The 18777-nt window shown below is 33.8% G+C and overlaps 1 protein-coding gene across 2 annotated transcripts in view; it reads right to left on the reverse strand.

Annotated features, from left to right (window-relative positions):
- Positions 1-5760: 5760 nt before the first annotated feature.
- Positions 5761-18777, reverse strand: part of LOC138321028 (general transcription factor 3C polypeptide 5-like) — a 36018-nt gene continuing 23001 nt past the window's right edge. For both annotated transcript variants that reach the window (XM_069264417.1, XM_069264416.1), the window contains exons 8-9: positions 18203-18347; positions 5761-7151 (exon numbers count right to left, since the gene is read on the reverse strand). In XM_069264417.1, coding sequence (XP_069120518.1) covers positions 6904-7151; positions 18203-18347 — 393 coding nt within the window. In that variant the 3' untranslated portion in view covers positions 5761-6903. The remainder of the gene's footprint in view (positions 7152-18202; positions 18348-18777) is intronic.

Here is an 18777-nt window from a genome sequence, read left to right on the forward strand (position 1 = left end):
TTATTAGCATACCGGCAGTGAGAAAAGAATTGTTATTATGTCTTATTTAAATAGTAGGGCCCTTTCCAGATTTGCTTTGATTTCAATTAAAATCATCAATCCACGATAAAGCGAATGCACTTTCGCTCTTTGTACGGGTCTGATTATGACGAATGTATTTTTGCCATTTTATTTGTCACTTTCTTCTTTGCTTTTCACAGCCGATATTGCATCAGCTTAATGCAAGTTTTTAAAATAAAAACACTTGGTGTAACATTTATTTCCAGGCAAATCATTATTATTATTTTACTATGTTAACCAATCAAATACAAGTTGTTCTCGTGCATAATGCATAGAACTATCTACTATAGTAACACTTAATCTTGAGACAAGTAACTTCGACATGCATATTGATATCAACAAACAAACACAATAGAAAAATGATTTTAAAAAAATGAATTCGCTATAAAAAATGATTGATGACATTCATGATCACGTTTCCCATTGCGTTAAGTGGACTTCTACATCATTGTTGAAGCAATTTTATCGCCTGCTCGCAACACGCTTCTTGCATTTCACCACCAGAAATGAATCGTCAAGACTTAATGATGCGATATTTCCCCGTGGGTTAGGCCTTTATGTGTTAGGAAAGCTTTATCCATATGCCATCAAAATGGATCGTTTACACAATCATGTCAGAGTCCTTTCCATTGTTGTTGGTCCCATTGGTGGAGCATGGTTGAAAACGTTTAGCACATTTCGTGTTGTTGTTCGGAACCCGAAAGAAATAAGTGGTTTATAATGTTGGCATTGATTTCTGTCGTCTGTTATGTAATATTCCTGCTTTCTGAAACGCTTCCCTCGGGTGTCCTTGGATTCCAAATGGCGTCAAAAATACTTGTTTACAGGAATGCAAAAATGAATCATATAGCAATATTCGAGACAATATCCAGCTTCATCTTTTTGTAGCACAAAACGGGTGTATTGAGTAGTTCAGAGTACGCATAGAAAGGATTCCAAGGAGCTTGGTTTAGAGTACGTGTATGTAAACATGTCATTTTAAACCAATTATGCTTTAGAAGGAATTTTTTTTCTTATCTTTATTTGTGTGTACAATCCTTGATGTGTAATCTATTTTATAGCATATACTTGGTATATGACACTCTCCATACGCAAGAAGAGAAAAGAGACAGTGTAAACTTTTTTGTCAAATTTTTTTCTACTACAGAAAAAATCCTATTTTCTCATAAGAATCTGAAGAAATGCCACATTCTTTAAAAAATGACATTTTTTGATAATGTTGCGTACGATTGTAAAAACTGATGAAACTCCAATACTTTTATTTTGATTTATCAGAGTTACTTGTCTTCGTTTTACTCTAACATTACTGACTTTTTAAGGCATTTGCTTTTATTCAGACTAAACGTTTGCATAATGAAAATACACTTTTTTGTATTTTAAATTTTGAATTGGCTTCCATGCTTTAAATCTGCAAACGTACTGTTCACTTTTCATGACTGACTACAAACATGATCGTTAATTAACTGCAATTGCTACTTTGAAATTGCCCTGTCTGTAAAACCAATCTGAGGAATATCATTGACCTATCTATTCGGCACTTTCTCCATCAACTTTGTCTGGGCCTATAGAAGACAGAAAGAACTAATAAAATTGTTGATGATATTGGCACCGATCATGCTTCTTTGAAATTGTAATAAATATAGATTTCAATCAGAGTCTAATAAATGTCAAAATAACGCATGATCGATATCTAATGCCAAATAGTAAAACAACAACCAAATAATCACCATCGAGTGAAATGTGTATGCTATAGAATATTTGCAGAGAAACTGCAGCCAAAATTGCCATCCATATCGTGCCAACAACTTCAGACAAAATATTCTGTTTTTAAAAGTCATTGAACCCCAAGGGTTACTTTCACTATTGTTATATCCACCCCTGGACTAACTCACTGTAAACCTAAAGGCAGTTCAGGAGAAAAAACTTACCAATCACAGGCCTTCAGAGACTTCCTTTAAAGAATACAGATATATCAAAACACAGAGCCTTCAATTTTGCTATGATAATCTAGGGGTGGATATAACGACAGTAATAGTAACCCCTAGAATATCAAGGATGACAATGTACAGGGTTTATTACTTTTCTGTCCGTGTAAATAAGAATCGAATGTCTATGGAAGGAAATGTCGAGATAATTAACCTGATATCCTACAGACATTCACTTTGATTACCCTGCCTTCATTCCCAGACCGGGAACAGAAAATAGTTAATGAGAAAATGCATTTCAAAATAAATCTGCATCTATATTTAAAAAAAAAAAATACAAAAAATACGATTGATTTGATCATTAACTCTTGTAGCATGTCACAAAACCCTTTGAAGCTTTCATTCGTAGAAAGTGAAAGCCATAGTTCTCTTTTAAACTGAAATGTTCAAGCGTAATACTCTTTATGCCTGCCCAGTAGTTGGAAATCGAATTGCTTATCGCTATGTAACATCAAGCATTACGTAACGCTGTCGCCGCGAAGACTACGACAAATGGTGAGTCATACCAGAGACATAGCAATATATCATATCATCGCAAATCGGATTCGAAAATTAACCTCCTGAAAATGAACTGATTTCTCTGCTCATTTCTTTGCTTTCCGAAATCTGTCTTCGTTTCTCAAACTTTTGTTTTGTCAGCAATATTTGTTTATTGTTTATAGCGAGGCGTGTACCGTCTAGCAATCATCGATGACAAGGTAGCCTACATGTATGGTTGTATGTTTTCTCATTTTACGTAAAAAGAAATACCTTCAAAACACTAAATTATCTGTGAGGGCGAATGCTTTGACAGGAGTGTACATATCATCCATGTAGATTTCGAAAAATCCTATATTAGTATACCGATATGGCCAGGACACTATCTACAGGTCTTCATACTGTTCACATTCTTAACATATTATCTGCTTTTGCTTTTTATCTTACCACGTCCCATCTTTATCATGTGCATGTCTTGCGTTCTAACGCTGCTCATATTTTGCTATATTTATTTCAAGCGTTTTTGCGTACAAAACTTAAGGAAACACATATCAGCCAGTGTTTGATTACTAATTTCTACCAGGTATGCATCTAGTGTTACATTTTGTGGCATATAATTTTGTGTTGGGATTTCTAGCCGATAAAATATGGTGTCTTTGAATCTGCTTTTATATACCAACTTTTTTTATCAGAAACTATCGATTGGTGTGATTATGTGATTAATATAAAATTAACGTGGTCAATCATCATTAACACCGGCGGAATATTTTCTCTACAGCGAATAAAAAGCTCACGTGAATAAAAATCTGCCAATGGCGTGACCATACCCTATTAACTATATACCTGGCCGTCCTGTGTCTAACGACATTGAATTAATGATAATGATTTCCCTATAATGTTCAGTAGTTAGTTTCTACATGTATACCTGTATTGTTCATTGGTGTTTGGCAATCAGGTGAATCATAAATAAGTTATACAACTGCTGGTGGCCTTTGGTTGCAACCCAAAACAACAAAATAGTAAATTGGCAACTGCATTGGTATTCGACTGATTAAAAAAAACATTACAAATAGAAATTAAGAGGAGTGTGAGGCTGGAAAAACCATAACAGAGCAAGAGCAAACCAGAATAAGAAATGATAACATTTTATATAATACACTTGATCTTTAACAAATAATAAGTAAGGTGTCTAAGTGAGCCACGTATCTTTGTGGTTGATGTCATTTTATATCATAAATGCGACGCGTGAGCATTTAGCTCCTGAGCCTAAGCCCTCTTTGTCTGTCTGTTACTGTAAAGTGCACTCTTACATATGTATGTGCACTGTTGGACGTTCCTAGACATGTTAAAACACAACTTCTGTAGATTATTGGAGCAGCAATCATTCCCTCCTGGAATACCATTTATTATTTATGTCCCGCAGTGCGACTAACAGGTTGACGATTGCTTTGTCTGTGGCATCCGAGAGATCCTCGCCATGAATCTTTGCGCTTCATCGCCTTTGTTAAAAACTTTCAAACGATTTACTATTGTCTTCTTAATTAGTGCACGATTCATTAACACTTGATTTGGATTTATGTACATGATATATCGCATTGGCTTGTATTGTTTTATTTTGTACAATGATCAGAGCTATTACCAGATATCATGTGAAATTCCTTTAACTTGTAGCAATTTCTGAGTGGTTTATGCTATTATAAAGCCAAATCTATACCACTGGTGCGCGAGTTGATTTGTGCGGTACAATTATGATACTGACAGTAGGTCGGTGCTTCCTTCCGTGAACTCAGTCTCTGATTTGTCACCGTCAATGGTCAATACTATTAAAAGAATGTAAATTATAGCAATACCAAGGAAAAGAAAATTTTTGATAACATATCTTATAAGTTTTCAATTTACTATGTGGCGTCTTGATATTCAACATGCACTACAGATGTGCATTTTCTACAATTTAAACTCCCGTATGGACAAAGTCAGTTGTTTCATCCAACATGAGTATTAATTGAGTACGACACATGGTATTTGTGTATAACTGTTTACGGATATGACGGCTAATTATTACTCATGTATAATTTACATACGATTTACTTTTTATAGAATATAAAAGTACGATCGATCGAAATTAATTAACAATGCTCAGAGATGCATGTCGAATTCATTACCTTCAAGATGGCATGCGTTTATCTTTAGCATCAAATTAACTATGTATGAGTTGTTGTTTTTTGGTGACATGTGTATAAAAGCCTAATTCTAGTTGATCTGAATAGGTGATCATCAACTCTCCTAGAAACTTACCATAATGTAATATATTTTAAAGCTTATTTCAAAGATGAATTAATTACAACGTACACGATTATTAAAAGCAAAACTTCAATATATTTTATGACTTCTATATTTTGGACTACAAAATGGGATACAATAAACTAGTGAACAAGTTTAAAATCAATTTTGATACTAAGAAGTGCAAATGATTCTAAAAGTCTGTACTTACTTTAATTCATACATGATAGGATACATTTGCATGAGGCGAGTCTCGTTTACATATCTATCATAGATTTCACTCAATTAAATGAGACATGCTGCAAAATAAATTGATTTTTGTTCCGTTGTCTTTCTTAAAATGATAGTCCCGTTTAAGTACAAATACCCATTAGTATTAACATATAGAACACTGACTATGCTCGTAGAGACGACGTAAACTACATTGGGTTGATTTGATTTATTCATTCATTAATTCTAAGATTTTCTATTTCCAGCAATGCAGAAGGCAATGAACGAATGCCATCAAAGATTTGACAGCAATAACAAGGAGCAGCAAGAACTACGAACACGGCAGCGAAGTCCGTAGAAGATACATGGTGGAAGGAACTGCTTACTCCTTAGGTCTGTATAAACACCTCAATGAGTTATGTAATAAAATGACATGTTGTTCTACCGATAATATGTACGGTTTGCGGATACGAAGAAAGAAAATAGGCAGAATGAAAACAACATGTAGATCAACCCAAACAAACGTTTAGATGAAGCCCATAAAACGACGGCTAATGCTGTAAGTTAGAAGGCCTAGGAGCATGATCAGTTCTATCCACACAACGTGTCATCTGCTACTGTACAAATGTCGTAATTGATAATGAAAATCCGAAGTCTTAAATATCTAAATCTGTAAACACTCGTTAATTGTAATTAAATACTTGTAACAATGTGAACGTGGCTGCTTTAAAAAGAATGTTAAGACTCATTACAACTTCATTTTTATTCGTCTTAATTTAAACATCAACCATCAACTTGTATTCGTCTTTTTGATAACCATTCATTTTTCGCCCTCATTTAAAAACATTTTCACACCATTCACAAGATTCAGGCATACTACTGAGAAACGATTACACCACTCCTTTCAGAGACATGAGGTTTTCTTTACAACACTCCCTCCGACTGTGAATTTCCTCTGTGGATAAATGCTGACGTTGTGAAATGCATTAAAATATGATAATAAATTAGACTTTAAACCTGCGTGGGCTGAATCAAACCAGACTGTCCTGACCCTCAGAATGACAAAATATGACATGTAACGTATTGTGCAGAATATCCTACTGTATCGAAACAAAGAGATCAAACTGCACCGTAAAAATGCAGACTACAAATGTCTTCTAAGACATAAATGCCCGGTTCCATTTCAAATCTGGCCGTTATGGGATGGGTATTTATAGCATTATATTCCATAGACATTTCACAATATGGGTATAATGAATTACTGTCAGCATAAAAGACAAGTACAATGATTCTCACTCTTACCTCCAGAATCAATATCGCGGACTCAATAAGGTACAAACATTGGTACACTTATATCTACTCATCAGGATTCATACTTAATCACATTTGAATCCTTGCATCATACATGCACATGCCTGCCCCTGGAAATACACATCGGCTCACGAACAATATCAACCATCTCTTCTCATACAAACAACCAGAAATTCAAGCATATAACACATATTCGTCTCAGCACATTTTCCATCACACAGCATTTAAGAATTTTCAATTTTCCATCATACATCAAATATATATATATCTAATTCTGAAAAACGACACTTTCTTCAGATCACTAACACTGAGAGATTTGATTGCACTTCAGCTTCCTTCAGGAAACAGATGGATTTTTTCTGATCATCTTTTATTACATGGCTAGCCGGGATGTAAAACAAATTCCTCTTGATACAACAACATATTTCTATAATCTCACTTGTTGCATAATCGCGATCCAAAGCTGCTGTTTTATTTTATACTCAATGAACGATGTCTAAAACAATCACACGTTTTAGCTAACTGCTGTGATGTTGAGACACAAGATCACAAATTTTATTTTTCTGAGACCACCGGTTTGTCATATACAGTCCAGGATTTCAGTCTCCATCTCGTTCATGTCCTCTTCTTCATCACCTCCTTCTTCTTCATCGCCTGCCTCTTCTTCCACTTCTCTCTCCATTTCTTCGTCCTCTCCCAAGGCCTTATCGCCTCCCTCTTCAATCTCTGGGTCATCAGCCAAGACATCTGAACCTGGATCAGACATCTCTTCACTCAGTTTGCTAATTCTGGCAAGCCTTGTCTTCTTCTTTCTAAAGGATGCCTTACCTGTAAATAGAAAATATTTCTGATACTCTTCTAAACTGTTTTGACTGCTTAGATATATATGAAACAATCATCATATTAATGTCACCACTTGAACTAACATTTTTGTAAATAAACAAGGTAATACATGCGATTGTATAGTTCTTTAAGTACCTAAATATGGGATAGTATGGGATAGTTTTGGAAGAGGTCTTCAAAGGTTATGAACTTAAAGTTTGTGTAGTTGTTTAGTTAATTTATGCCATTCCTACATCAAATGCATGCCCGTTATACAAGAAATCAGGATGGTGCCTGTGTAAGGTAGTTACCAGGATCTGGACTATATATAGGTTAGATAATAAAGCTTTCATCCACTACCAACACTGAATACGTCGTAACTATTTAGGGTTGGATACCATTACTCCATACCTATCGTTACTCGATTTAGAAAATAACGGTACATACGCGTTTTAAAAAGTATCGATAATCTTATCGGTATTTAAAAACAAATAATAAACACATGAATTTGTAACGAAATTCGACATGTAAAAGTGACTAGGAACATGATATATCCGTCTTGAGATTATGTTTTATAATGGAAAGCCTACACAACAACCTGTACATTAGCAATGTAATTCAAATGGAATCAATATGTGGTGTTACACAGCCAGTATATTTTTCAAACGTATCAATAAACTGATGTTACAAACATAAGATAAGAAAACAAAAGAAACAACCAAATTCAGCTAAAATGTATATCTAATCATTATCCCTACCTGTTAATGAGTTTGCCTTTTTTCTACAATGCCAAACTCCATCATCTGAGTTTCACGACGTTTCATTCCTCTCAAATTAGCCTAGCATACTAAAATGTTGAAAAGCTTTATAATGAACTGGTAATAACAAAGACGTACATTGTTATACATATTTTGAACAGGTAGCGATGGATCTTTCCGTGAATGTGCAACAAGATATATTTGTAGGATCTAGACCTTGTGATAGAATTACAGCATAGTCATATTCCCATCAACGCATAGAAGCGTAACAAGTAGTAGAAAATCCTAATTGTGAAGTTGACCTTTTAATAATTATGTATACCTTATTAGCATGTGAAAGTTATTCCATATCCAGCAAACACTAATTGGGTAACATCTATTTCTCATTTCTAATTATTTTTTCCATAATCATATAACTACTTGTGGCCTACGACCTTAATTAAAACTTCAATCAGAACCAATTTATCACTGAAGTATAAATTTATTCACTTAGAAAAGCCTTACAACATACTAATATATCTCAACTAAAATTACGTTCTATTTATTTCATCGATGAAATATAATTCGTACTACCATACAAAAGTACAAATCAACATCTAATATATTGTATGATATCTTTCACTTTCGAGAACTAATCTCGTATTCGGTCAGTGTTTAAATGCAAAAATAATTGAGGCCAAAGTTTTGATGGTTGACAATGCTTAGAGACACAGGCTTGGCCATGTGTAGTAGATTTGATAAATGTCACAAGTTATTGAGCCAAAGTAGGTGTAATTTATCTACTGTATATCAATGTATGTTCCCACTACCTCCACCACGTATACGTGTTAACTTGGTAGAGTGTGTCGTCATAGCATCTATTACAACTGTCAAACAGATACAGGGGTACAAATGACAAGCTACCAGAGGCAGGGCTAGATAAACCCTTGTCTAATCGGACTGACATTTGATATAAAACGTATTATGTGGTGCTTTATAATTCAAAATCACACACAGTATACGTTATGTACACAGTGTGCATGGCAGGTAAGAGTGACATATAAGCATTATCATAGCTAAACTTTTCTGATGAGTCAAGTAAATTGGCTGAGTTGTAATTCCTGAACTTCTATGACATTTTAAAATTTAATTTACTTGTTTACAACCAATGATATTTAACAGTTTGTTTGCATCTTTAACATTTCATTTAGCCTTATCATTCATTTCCGTATGCACATCTTTTAAATTCTATTTGCCCTTGTCATTCATAGTAAACTATAAATTTTGATGCTGTGCCGCCCTGCTCATGTTTGCATATCATTACTATCAGACTAACCTAAATGTACAATTAGTTTTGTTCCAAACTGAAGACAAATTGATGAATTTTAAAGAAATGTCAAGACGGAATGCTATGGAAAAAACCATAGACAGCAAGGTCATTGGCCAATAAAATAACTGGACGTCGAATGTTGGCTGATAACAATACACAAATTTCCAGTGGAATATTTCTTGTTTTGTGACACAGCTTTCTGTCCCAGTTGAGTACCATCACACCATATTCTCACCAGACGGGAGATAATTGAATTCTAGCCGTACTTGCAGACAAGATCCTATCTGTATTTATTTAGGAGAGTTGTCATCCGCGTGATTGGCCTAGGAAATGTCATTTGCTGCGTTGCATGCTACAATGCATTTGTGTAAACTAGGTTTGTACAGACTACGCAAAAAAAGCCGACATTGGGGATTCAAACGCTGGTCTGAAAATTTATTTACAAGTTATATAGATGTAATGTCACAGTCTGGATCTTCTGTTTCCTTTATCAGCTGCGTTGATCAAATTCAAATAGAAATACCAAAACCTTTTTTAACATTTCATTTCCCAGACACAATATTTTGTTTGATTTTTTAAACAGTTCTCCTGTTTCACTGAAGTCTTTGGGGGAAGTTATAGGATATACAGGAGTATGATGCCCACTGCAATCATGTCTGCTTTTGTATTGCTGTTTGTTGTTACAACCTGACCTAGACTGAATCACCTTTTCAAAGAGCAAAATATCCCTATGATATCCCAAGGCGTTAGTAATCTTATCTGAATATTTTGATGATGGAAGCAACTTTTTTCTGATTTCATTATTTTTTTTCTTTTTCTTATTTTTTTTAATCCAATTTAATCAAGAGAAGAACACTTTGATAACAAACCCATACATGAACCTTGTGGGATGCGGATTCTGCAAGTGAGACTTGGTCTGGGAACGGTTTTCATGGACTGACACTATCCATGCAAATCACACTCTGGTGTTACGTTGAACCTCTAGGGCAATGCTTATCTCTGATCAACAAAAAATAAACAACAGAACAAACACCAATGGCTGGCTGTAGAATTGATCTTAAGTTGCATGGCTCAAGTTACGTCATGAAACAATTATCATGATATGGATGTGCTGCAACTTTCTTCTACAACATATTTCCCCGGAGTGTAATTCCAGAAAACAAAACAAACATTAATTAATTTTGACTAAATTTCTAACCACAAACTAAGGACGACTGTGGAATGGAAGTCTCGCTTCAATATAAATTATTTTTATTTTTTCAAACTACTTTCGTGGCGTGGCAGATTTATCATGCATTTCTATATCGTCATGACATGCTTTCATGTATCTTCAATTAACAAGATAATCAATAGCAGAACCAGGTCCTTGCTTCATCAATATCTAACTGAAATTCCCAATTAGAAAATATTGCAGATGTACGGGACGGTAACCTATTGTTAAAGAAACGTCCTTAACCTTTATTCCTACGAAACAAATAAGGAGAGAAATTAATTTACTGCAATTAAAGGACAATAAAACTAAGGTAGTGTCTAATGCACCTATGAGAAATCCTATTATGTAATTATTCATTTTTAGCTAAATTATAGCAAGCAAATCAAACTATCATGTAAAGAAATGACACTACTTAGTACAGACAAAAGAGCAATGCACTTGTTAACACTATGACTGCTAGGATTGCAAACAAACCTTTGTCATTTAGGATGACTTTAAATGCCTCATAAATGTTATGTATGACAACTTTATACATAGCTTCCAAACACTTTGACCCCATAGGCTGTTCGTCTTCAATTTCCCAAAAAATAATTTCTATGGTAAGCAAACTTTTAATACAGTTACAAATAGCATGATTTGCATGCTGACAACATGCTATTTGAAACCCGATTCATTCTATAAGTATATTAACTCTGAGGCTATCCCGGAGCTAATTATAAGCCTGCAATAATAACGGAACACATGGAGTTCAGTATTAATGCAGTACCATGATTAATTGTAAACGTCTTTAAAAACTAAGTCAAATAATGATACGAAGCTCAATGAGTATGTATCGTCTGCTAATACATGTATTTCATATTCATTTCAAATGTTATTTTAATTGGAAGCTATTAATACTTTATAAGTTAAGATAACAGGCAGTTTGTCTGATTGGAAAGCAGTATGTCATGTGTTACCACTCATACATATATGTTTGAAAGAGTTAAAGACAAAGATTCATTAGTTTGAACACAGTCTGCTGTCCTAATCCTGGTACGCCTGATATTGAGAACAAATTGCTTTTAAAATGGAAAGGGGGGATTGTTATATTTATCTTAATGTATTGCTATAATTTTCATTTCAAACAAATTGTTCAAGGTAAAAACAATGTCTGATGTGTGGTGTCTGACCAGCTTATTTTAAAGCTTGCAATGCAGACATATTTAATGAAACTACATGCATGTCAACATGCAAAGTTATAATCATATCTGACATGCGTGTGGCTATACATGGAGAGTATAATCTTGCAGCGATAATTAATCCATCTGCACAGAAAGCACATACTTTTCTGACCTAGTACAGGTAGAATACAAAACAGATTTTAATCTCTACATCATGCACATCACTTATATGTATCATCCTGCAGGTGAACACTGCATACAATTAAAGTTATTAGCAGTTCTACATGTCTTTAACAGCCATTAGGAGATGATTGCTGACTGCATGCAAATTTTATGTTAGTATACTTATGTATAAGATGTAAAAAAGTATTCATTTTAAAATATGACATTGTTCTAAAATAATGTTACAAATAGTATTTTCAGCATGTTCCTTTGAATGCTGAATGGACAAAACATTACCTTAATTTAACACAAAGACCTCCACCCAGGTCAAAAGTGGTGGAGTCGTACTTGCAGACAACATGGAACATTTTACTTGCATTTTATATATATATATATTCATCTATGCCTTAATGAACACGATATTAAAACATTACACCAAACACCTAATTAAATAGTTAAAAACGCAGGGCAAATGTATTACCGTGTAGTGCACTTTCATGTTTGAAATAGTAATGTTGACCTGACCTTTGTACAAAGGTTAAAATCAAGATTGGGGTGATTCCGATAATCTTTAGGATTATTCACAATATTTTAAAATGTAGCATACTGTCAAGGTCAATCACTACATCTGTAATAATTCTAATGTTTTACCATATAGGACAATGTAATGGAAGAAAAGTACTTATTTTGTAAGTGCTTAATTTTGTCTATACTCCTCAGCACAATGTACATAATTAGGATATTAAAGATGCAAGAATATTTACCAATTTGTTAAGATGAAGGCTAATCACCATTTAACGAAAATTTGCAACTCAAGATATTATTATTTTTGGAAGAGCTAACTTAACAAAATTTTATAATATTATTATTCCATTCTTTACCTACTTGATCATAAGAGAAGATATACGGTAATCACAATATTTGCACCAAATGAAAACTAAAAACTTAATTAATCATTTAATTACGCTAATCGAATAGCCTTTTGAACAACTATGATCTAGACAATAGTAACCAATCGTTTGAAATACCCATAACAAGTACAGCATACTTCTCTTCATTAACTGGTTCAGAAACAGACTTATCCCCAATAATTTCTACTTAAATTTGTATTTCTTGTAATTTTCACCATCACAAACTCTCATAAAACATACAATGTGTAAATATGGATGCATAAATATGATGGTTCAGATCCATGAAAGCACCAATATACTATTGACATAGCGGTAAATGTCGCATGAAATATCACACATTTTGAAAGAAACGACACAGTCAATGCCATGTATCAAACTTTCGGGTAATATTTGATCCCGAGTTGCATCACGTGATCGACATCAGCGATACCCGAATAGATCGGAACCTCCCAAGCTGTATCACGTGGTCAATATCGGCAATACCTGTACAGATCGGAATAGATTGGAACAAGCTATTTCAAACGTGTACACTTTAAAAATCAATATTTTAATTTGATTGTTAAATAACTTTGCGAATACGAACTTTACAAAAGTCGGTAAATATCGAAAGTTAGAGAGGCAAAGAAAAATATGTAAACCACTTTAAATACTTTTTCTATGCCAAAAATACAACACGTCACAGACCATACAACTTTAAAGTCACTATGGTAGATAGCAAAGAATAGATAATTATATTAATGCATGATTAGGCAGTTAGGCATCCTCAATACTCATTAGTGCCCAAAGCAGGAAAGCAAGAAAAAAGACAGCATCAATAGTCCTAGAAACGATGAGTTGTCTTTGATGAGACAATATATATTGATTACATCAAACAAATCAATATTGCCATATAATGCTGAAATCTCCCTCTCACAATATCCCAGGCTCAACAGATTCAATCTACTACGGAGTTATAGCCAAAGGTAGTATGCAATCATCTCAGGACATGACGCAATCAGATAAAAAGGCTATGTGCAATCAATATGTAATGAGTGTATCTCCCCTTCCTCCTATACTCCATATCCAGTGTTATTGTGTTGGTATTAAAAAAAATCATACACTATGACAGCAATTTCATTAAGTACATTATTATCATCACAAAGTTCCCATTGGAGACATCAGAACATTTAATTTGTCACAGCCAATCACAACAAAGTGTATTGATGGTGGGCTGTCTCACTTGTCTGACCTTGTAACACCAAACAAGGCATGGGGGCCCTGAATTTCTTTCAGCTTTAATAAAAATATCCATTCTTACTGGAAAATTTTCCAACAAATAAACATGGCCAGAATTATATGTATGTGGCCTAAAATGGCAATCAATACAAAAGGCCAAATAGGTCTGTGTTACCTACTTTTAATTGAAAATTTCTCTGATCATTGAAGGGTTTAGACAACGAGAAGATAATGACAAAAAGAATGGCAGGACAAACAGACAGATGAACACAATTTAAACCTGTTTTACATGTTTTCAGCCCTTCCAGATTCAATGGGCTGGCTCATAATTAATTATACAGGTCTACAATGGGCTTATTTATTATTATAATATTACAAATTATATCTTGTGGTTTTGAATGGATAATTTTGTTGGGGTTTGGGGTTTATGGCTTGCATAAATTACAACAAACTCATTCTTTTCTTTTCAAATTTTTTTTTGCTATTTTGCCAAATATCATAATGGGCTTCTTGTTCTTGACATCTTAATCTAACATTCAAAGTATGCTAGAGCTCAATATTATTTCTTGAATGCTTTTGCATTTTTTATGATCAAGGATTTTTTTCCTCAACGATTTGTGAGTTGTCTATGTCTTCCTTAACTGTTGTTTGCAACTAGACCATGAGAAAAACCATTAAATGAGAAAGCTGACAAACTACAATTGAACTCAAGTGCCACAAAAACACATAATGCTTGCAACTCTATACTAGGAAGTATACATTTGGTATGGATGAACCTGAAAATAAAATTACTGGTGTCAGTAACACTATGCTGACTATATGAAACATTGATTACTTGACAACTAACACCTTTTTACTGTGATCTTCAGCAGAAAGCACTGATCCTATATACGCTTCACAGATAAGCTATCATGTAATTTCCAGTAGATTCTCTCGGGAGGAGAATTTCTATAAAACACATCATATACCAGGATATTGATTGATTAGTCATAGCTCACATTCCCACATCAGAAACATCAGAACGGTGATGTCTATAGCTACTGCAACACCTCAGGATGAGAAACAATATTGATTCTAAGTTTTTACAGGAAATTTCAAAATAAATTCATGGATCCTAGATGAACATACTACTTATAGCTTAAGGTAAACATTGATGTTTAACATTTGGAAAAGAATCTGAGTCTTTTAGCAAGTGCCAGCAACTGGAATTAATGAAAAACTTTTATTCCTGAGATAAATACAGTAAAACCTGTCTAAACAGTCACCTCTGTGTATAAATACCTAAAAAACCACTTGGCTAAAAAGACTCATTTTTGTCCCTTTAAGTTGGTCTCTATAGACAGGATTGACTGTAAATCTATAGCATCCTAATTAGAAAACACTGTCATAGAATATTTCTTTTTTAATTTGCTTTCAAATAATTTTGAAATTAACCTAAATATTCTATCTATAGTATATGTTCATTGATGTATGGTCAATTTCATACTTACTTAATGTGTAAACATATATACTACAATGCTAGTAGACATTACAGACACTAATGGAACATCAAAGTTTCCTCCCTTAAATCACATCATATGATTTAATTTTCTTGTTCCTTATCTACATATGCTATGCAGTATTCAACAGATTTAAGGACTTTTATCAACATTTCGACAGACATTTAAATGTATAGATATAGCACTTAGAAGATATGCATTTGCAAGCTTCTGAAGCATTTTGTTGCTATGCATGAGCAATTTATTTAGAAACGTTATCACAAAGCCTGCAGAAAAGAAGCACAAGCCTGCCTGTCATATTTTTTCTTGTTTTTTTTCCTCTTGATCCTCTCAAAATAGCTTGATGTACACATGTGGGGTGTAATTAATTTCAACATGTTTTCAAACAACTATATGCACCACTAACTAATGACAATTTGACCTTTCAATACAACGGCAAATGATTAACAATCAACTTGAAAGTCAATGTTTGTTGACCCCTTGGATTTTCTTCAGTCTATTTCTATACAAACACTTTATACTGGTTCAGAACACATTAAAACTGAATTCTAAAGGATTTTATAACTATGGTATGTATCAGAAAACCTGAAAACTAGAAAAACATTCCAACAAACCTTGTGAACTTTAATATAAGTACACAAATTTTTTTTCCCAAAATTTGCTTGGCCTATAATAGAACTCCAGGAACAAATTTTCATTTTTTTTTTCAATTTAAACAAAATGCTTTGATGAAAATTGGTAACCTCAATCAATGTCTTTTATACCTTAAGAACACCAAAGCGTGAGGCTTACGGTTATTCAGGAATTGTCAGATCGACATGGACATGTTCACAATACATTAGCAACATCAAGGTACATGTATGTTAACAGAACCAGACTATGTTATGGTATCATAATTTTATTTGCCAGTAATAAATATTTAACACAAAACAGTTCCATACCTTTTAGATACATGTACACATCAGAAAAAAATGAGTTTCATTCTATATATCTGTCATCAGAGAATTTGTATTTTGTAGTTATAAGTTGAAATTTATTAGATTCTTTTCAATGAAAGATTTTCCTACTAGATTCAATGAGCTAAGCAATGCTATGTTATTATGACATTGGAAATAAGAATATGGTATGCTTAAAATATATAATTATAAGTTTATCATCCCTGTGTGGTTTCGTCAATTTTCATTCATATGTTTAATAATTAAGAGAAAATGTTTAGTTATGGGCAAAACAGCCATGACATCAAGACCCTTTGTTTAATACTAACATTGCCCGAACGACTTGGAAATCAATTCATCAATGACATAAAGATACAAAATAACAAGCGTTATCCCAGCACACTACAGCGGAACTTCTAGTAGCAGCTCCCCAACTGTGATATTTAAATCAAGTACAAGAAAGTCAAGGTCATGACAACCAGTTGGGAAAAACATGTCCGTAAACAAAATAACTTTTACTTGATACATCAGTGGTATGATGCCATACTTTCAAGAAATAATAACAATAATAAATATTGGGGCTGGAGATAGAATACAAGATGAGAAGGAAAATGTGCATAATTAGCTGAAAATGATATACATAATGACTCATGAGAGACGAACCGTATATGGTAGTTGTCTGACTGGTTTGAACGCCTGACGTGATGTGAATTACAGTCAGTGGCCGTGAAATGATGCTATATAGTGAACAGTTTATCGTATAGAATAATTAATTTAGAATAGAAAATTTTATTGTTTTGAAATATTTCTAGCCCATATGCATTAATGTGGACTTGAATGACATTACTTGGTTTTACTATATATCGGGTATTTGATCCAGGATCTTAGATTTTCTTTATGATTTTTAAATAGAATAATTGTTAAAACTTATAGACTGTATAGTATGAGTTATGTGATTCCAGATACGCGTCTCCTTATTCATTGGAGGGAAATATCTAGTTTATAGCTATCATTTACCCTTACATTATAATAATTATTTTCAGTGAATGAAGATGTAATTGATGATGAAAAGCAGAGTTTTAAGTGGTAGAATTTTGACACCTGGAGGTTCTGATCAGTCACCGTGACTCACAGGTGCAGCTACTGGTAGAATGTCATACCTTAACACTGTCACTTCTTCACTATAAATTGGTTTATTTTCTTTAAAATAACATTCTAAGGCTTCTTTTTGTCACCCGGGGACATGGCTGTACCAGGTTTGGGAAGCAGAATTAAGCTAATGCATCTAATACTAGGTGGAAGACAAGTGGTAGAATGATCGTCATGGTAACATCTCAATGTTACCATCCAAAAGTAGAGAGGTTGTGGCAAACCTTGATAGCTAGTCTACCACAATGCATAGGTGGAGCTAGCATTGGTGGCAGACTGTAAGACAATTTAACCACTCAGCTGCCACAAACCATCGGGGAATGAATCCTGGTAGAAATGTCCTAGTGCCAGTCATACAGGATTTAACCACACCCATGGATACCTGCACATGCTTACACGCCCAATCAAAGTTAAAGCAAATGTCGGAGCATGCATTTCAAAACCTTATAATCACTTGGCCATCATTACACAACTTGGACACTGATCAGTGGACACTATTCTTATAGTTCAATACTGTATTCTTAGGGACGAGATTTATCCTATCAGCAAAAGGAGGAAATGTCTCAACTAGAAAGAGGAACAGTGTAAATAATACATGATTTGTTGTTTTGACTTAATATTTGCAACCGAAAAAACAACAAAAAATTGTGCACAACCCAAATCTCCTGTTATACACTACAATCTATCATGTTGTAATTGTATTTCTTTTATCAACCTGAGACATTAGTCAATGAAAACTAACTTACGTTGTGCTATATAGTCTGTCATAGACATATCATCTTCCTCCTCTTCCTTTTTCAGTATCCTCATTGTGTAATAGGACATGAAGTCGCGACATTTGTCAATCACCATCGGTTCACACCAGCCATCCCTCTCGGTGCACACCCTTTCCTGGAAATATAAACGTCAGCGGTCAAAATATTTATAAGAGATGACAACACTCTAATCCTATCTAAAACTTGTATGATCAGTCTCAAGTAACACCTCTCTATGAACAGAATTATCAAGCAAATAATTTTATTTTTTTAATTTGTTAGTGTTTTTCATTTACAAAGACATATATGATGTGGTGAATGAAAGCCAGAGTATCCAGATACAAATGTCCGACCAACAGTCAGTATACCCGAGACCTAACCCCAACTATATGTCTCATTGTCCTCTAGGTAATTACATTGATATCATCTGTAATGCATAGACAGAATAATGCATAGACAGAGGTACTGAATATCAACCAAGTACTGTATTTGGAACGATAAGCACTTGGGCTCTATAAAAATTGTGAAAATTGAGATTACCTGGTGAGGGGACCAAATTTATTAAT

This window comes from Argopecten irradians, chromosome 4 (genome assembly GCF_041381155.1).
Source record: "Argopecten irradians isolate NY chromosome 4, Ai_NY, whole genome shotgun sequence".
NCBI lineage: Eukaryota > Metazoa > Mollusca > Bivalvia > Pectinida > Pectinidae > Argopecten > Argopecten irradians.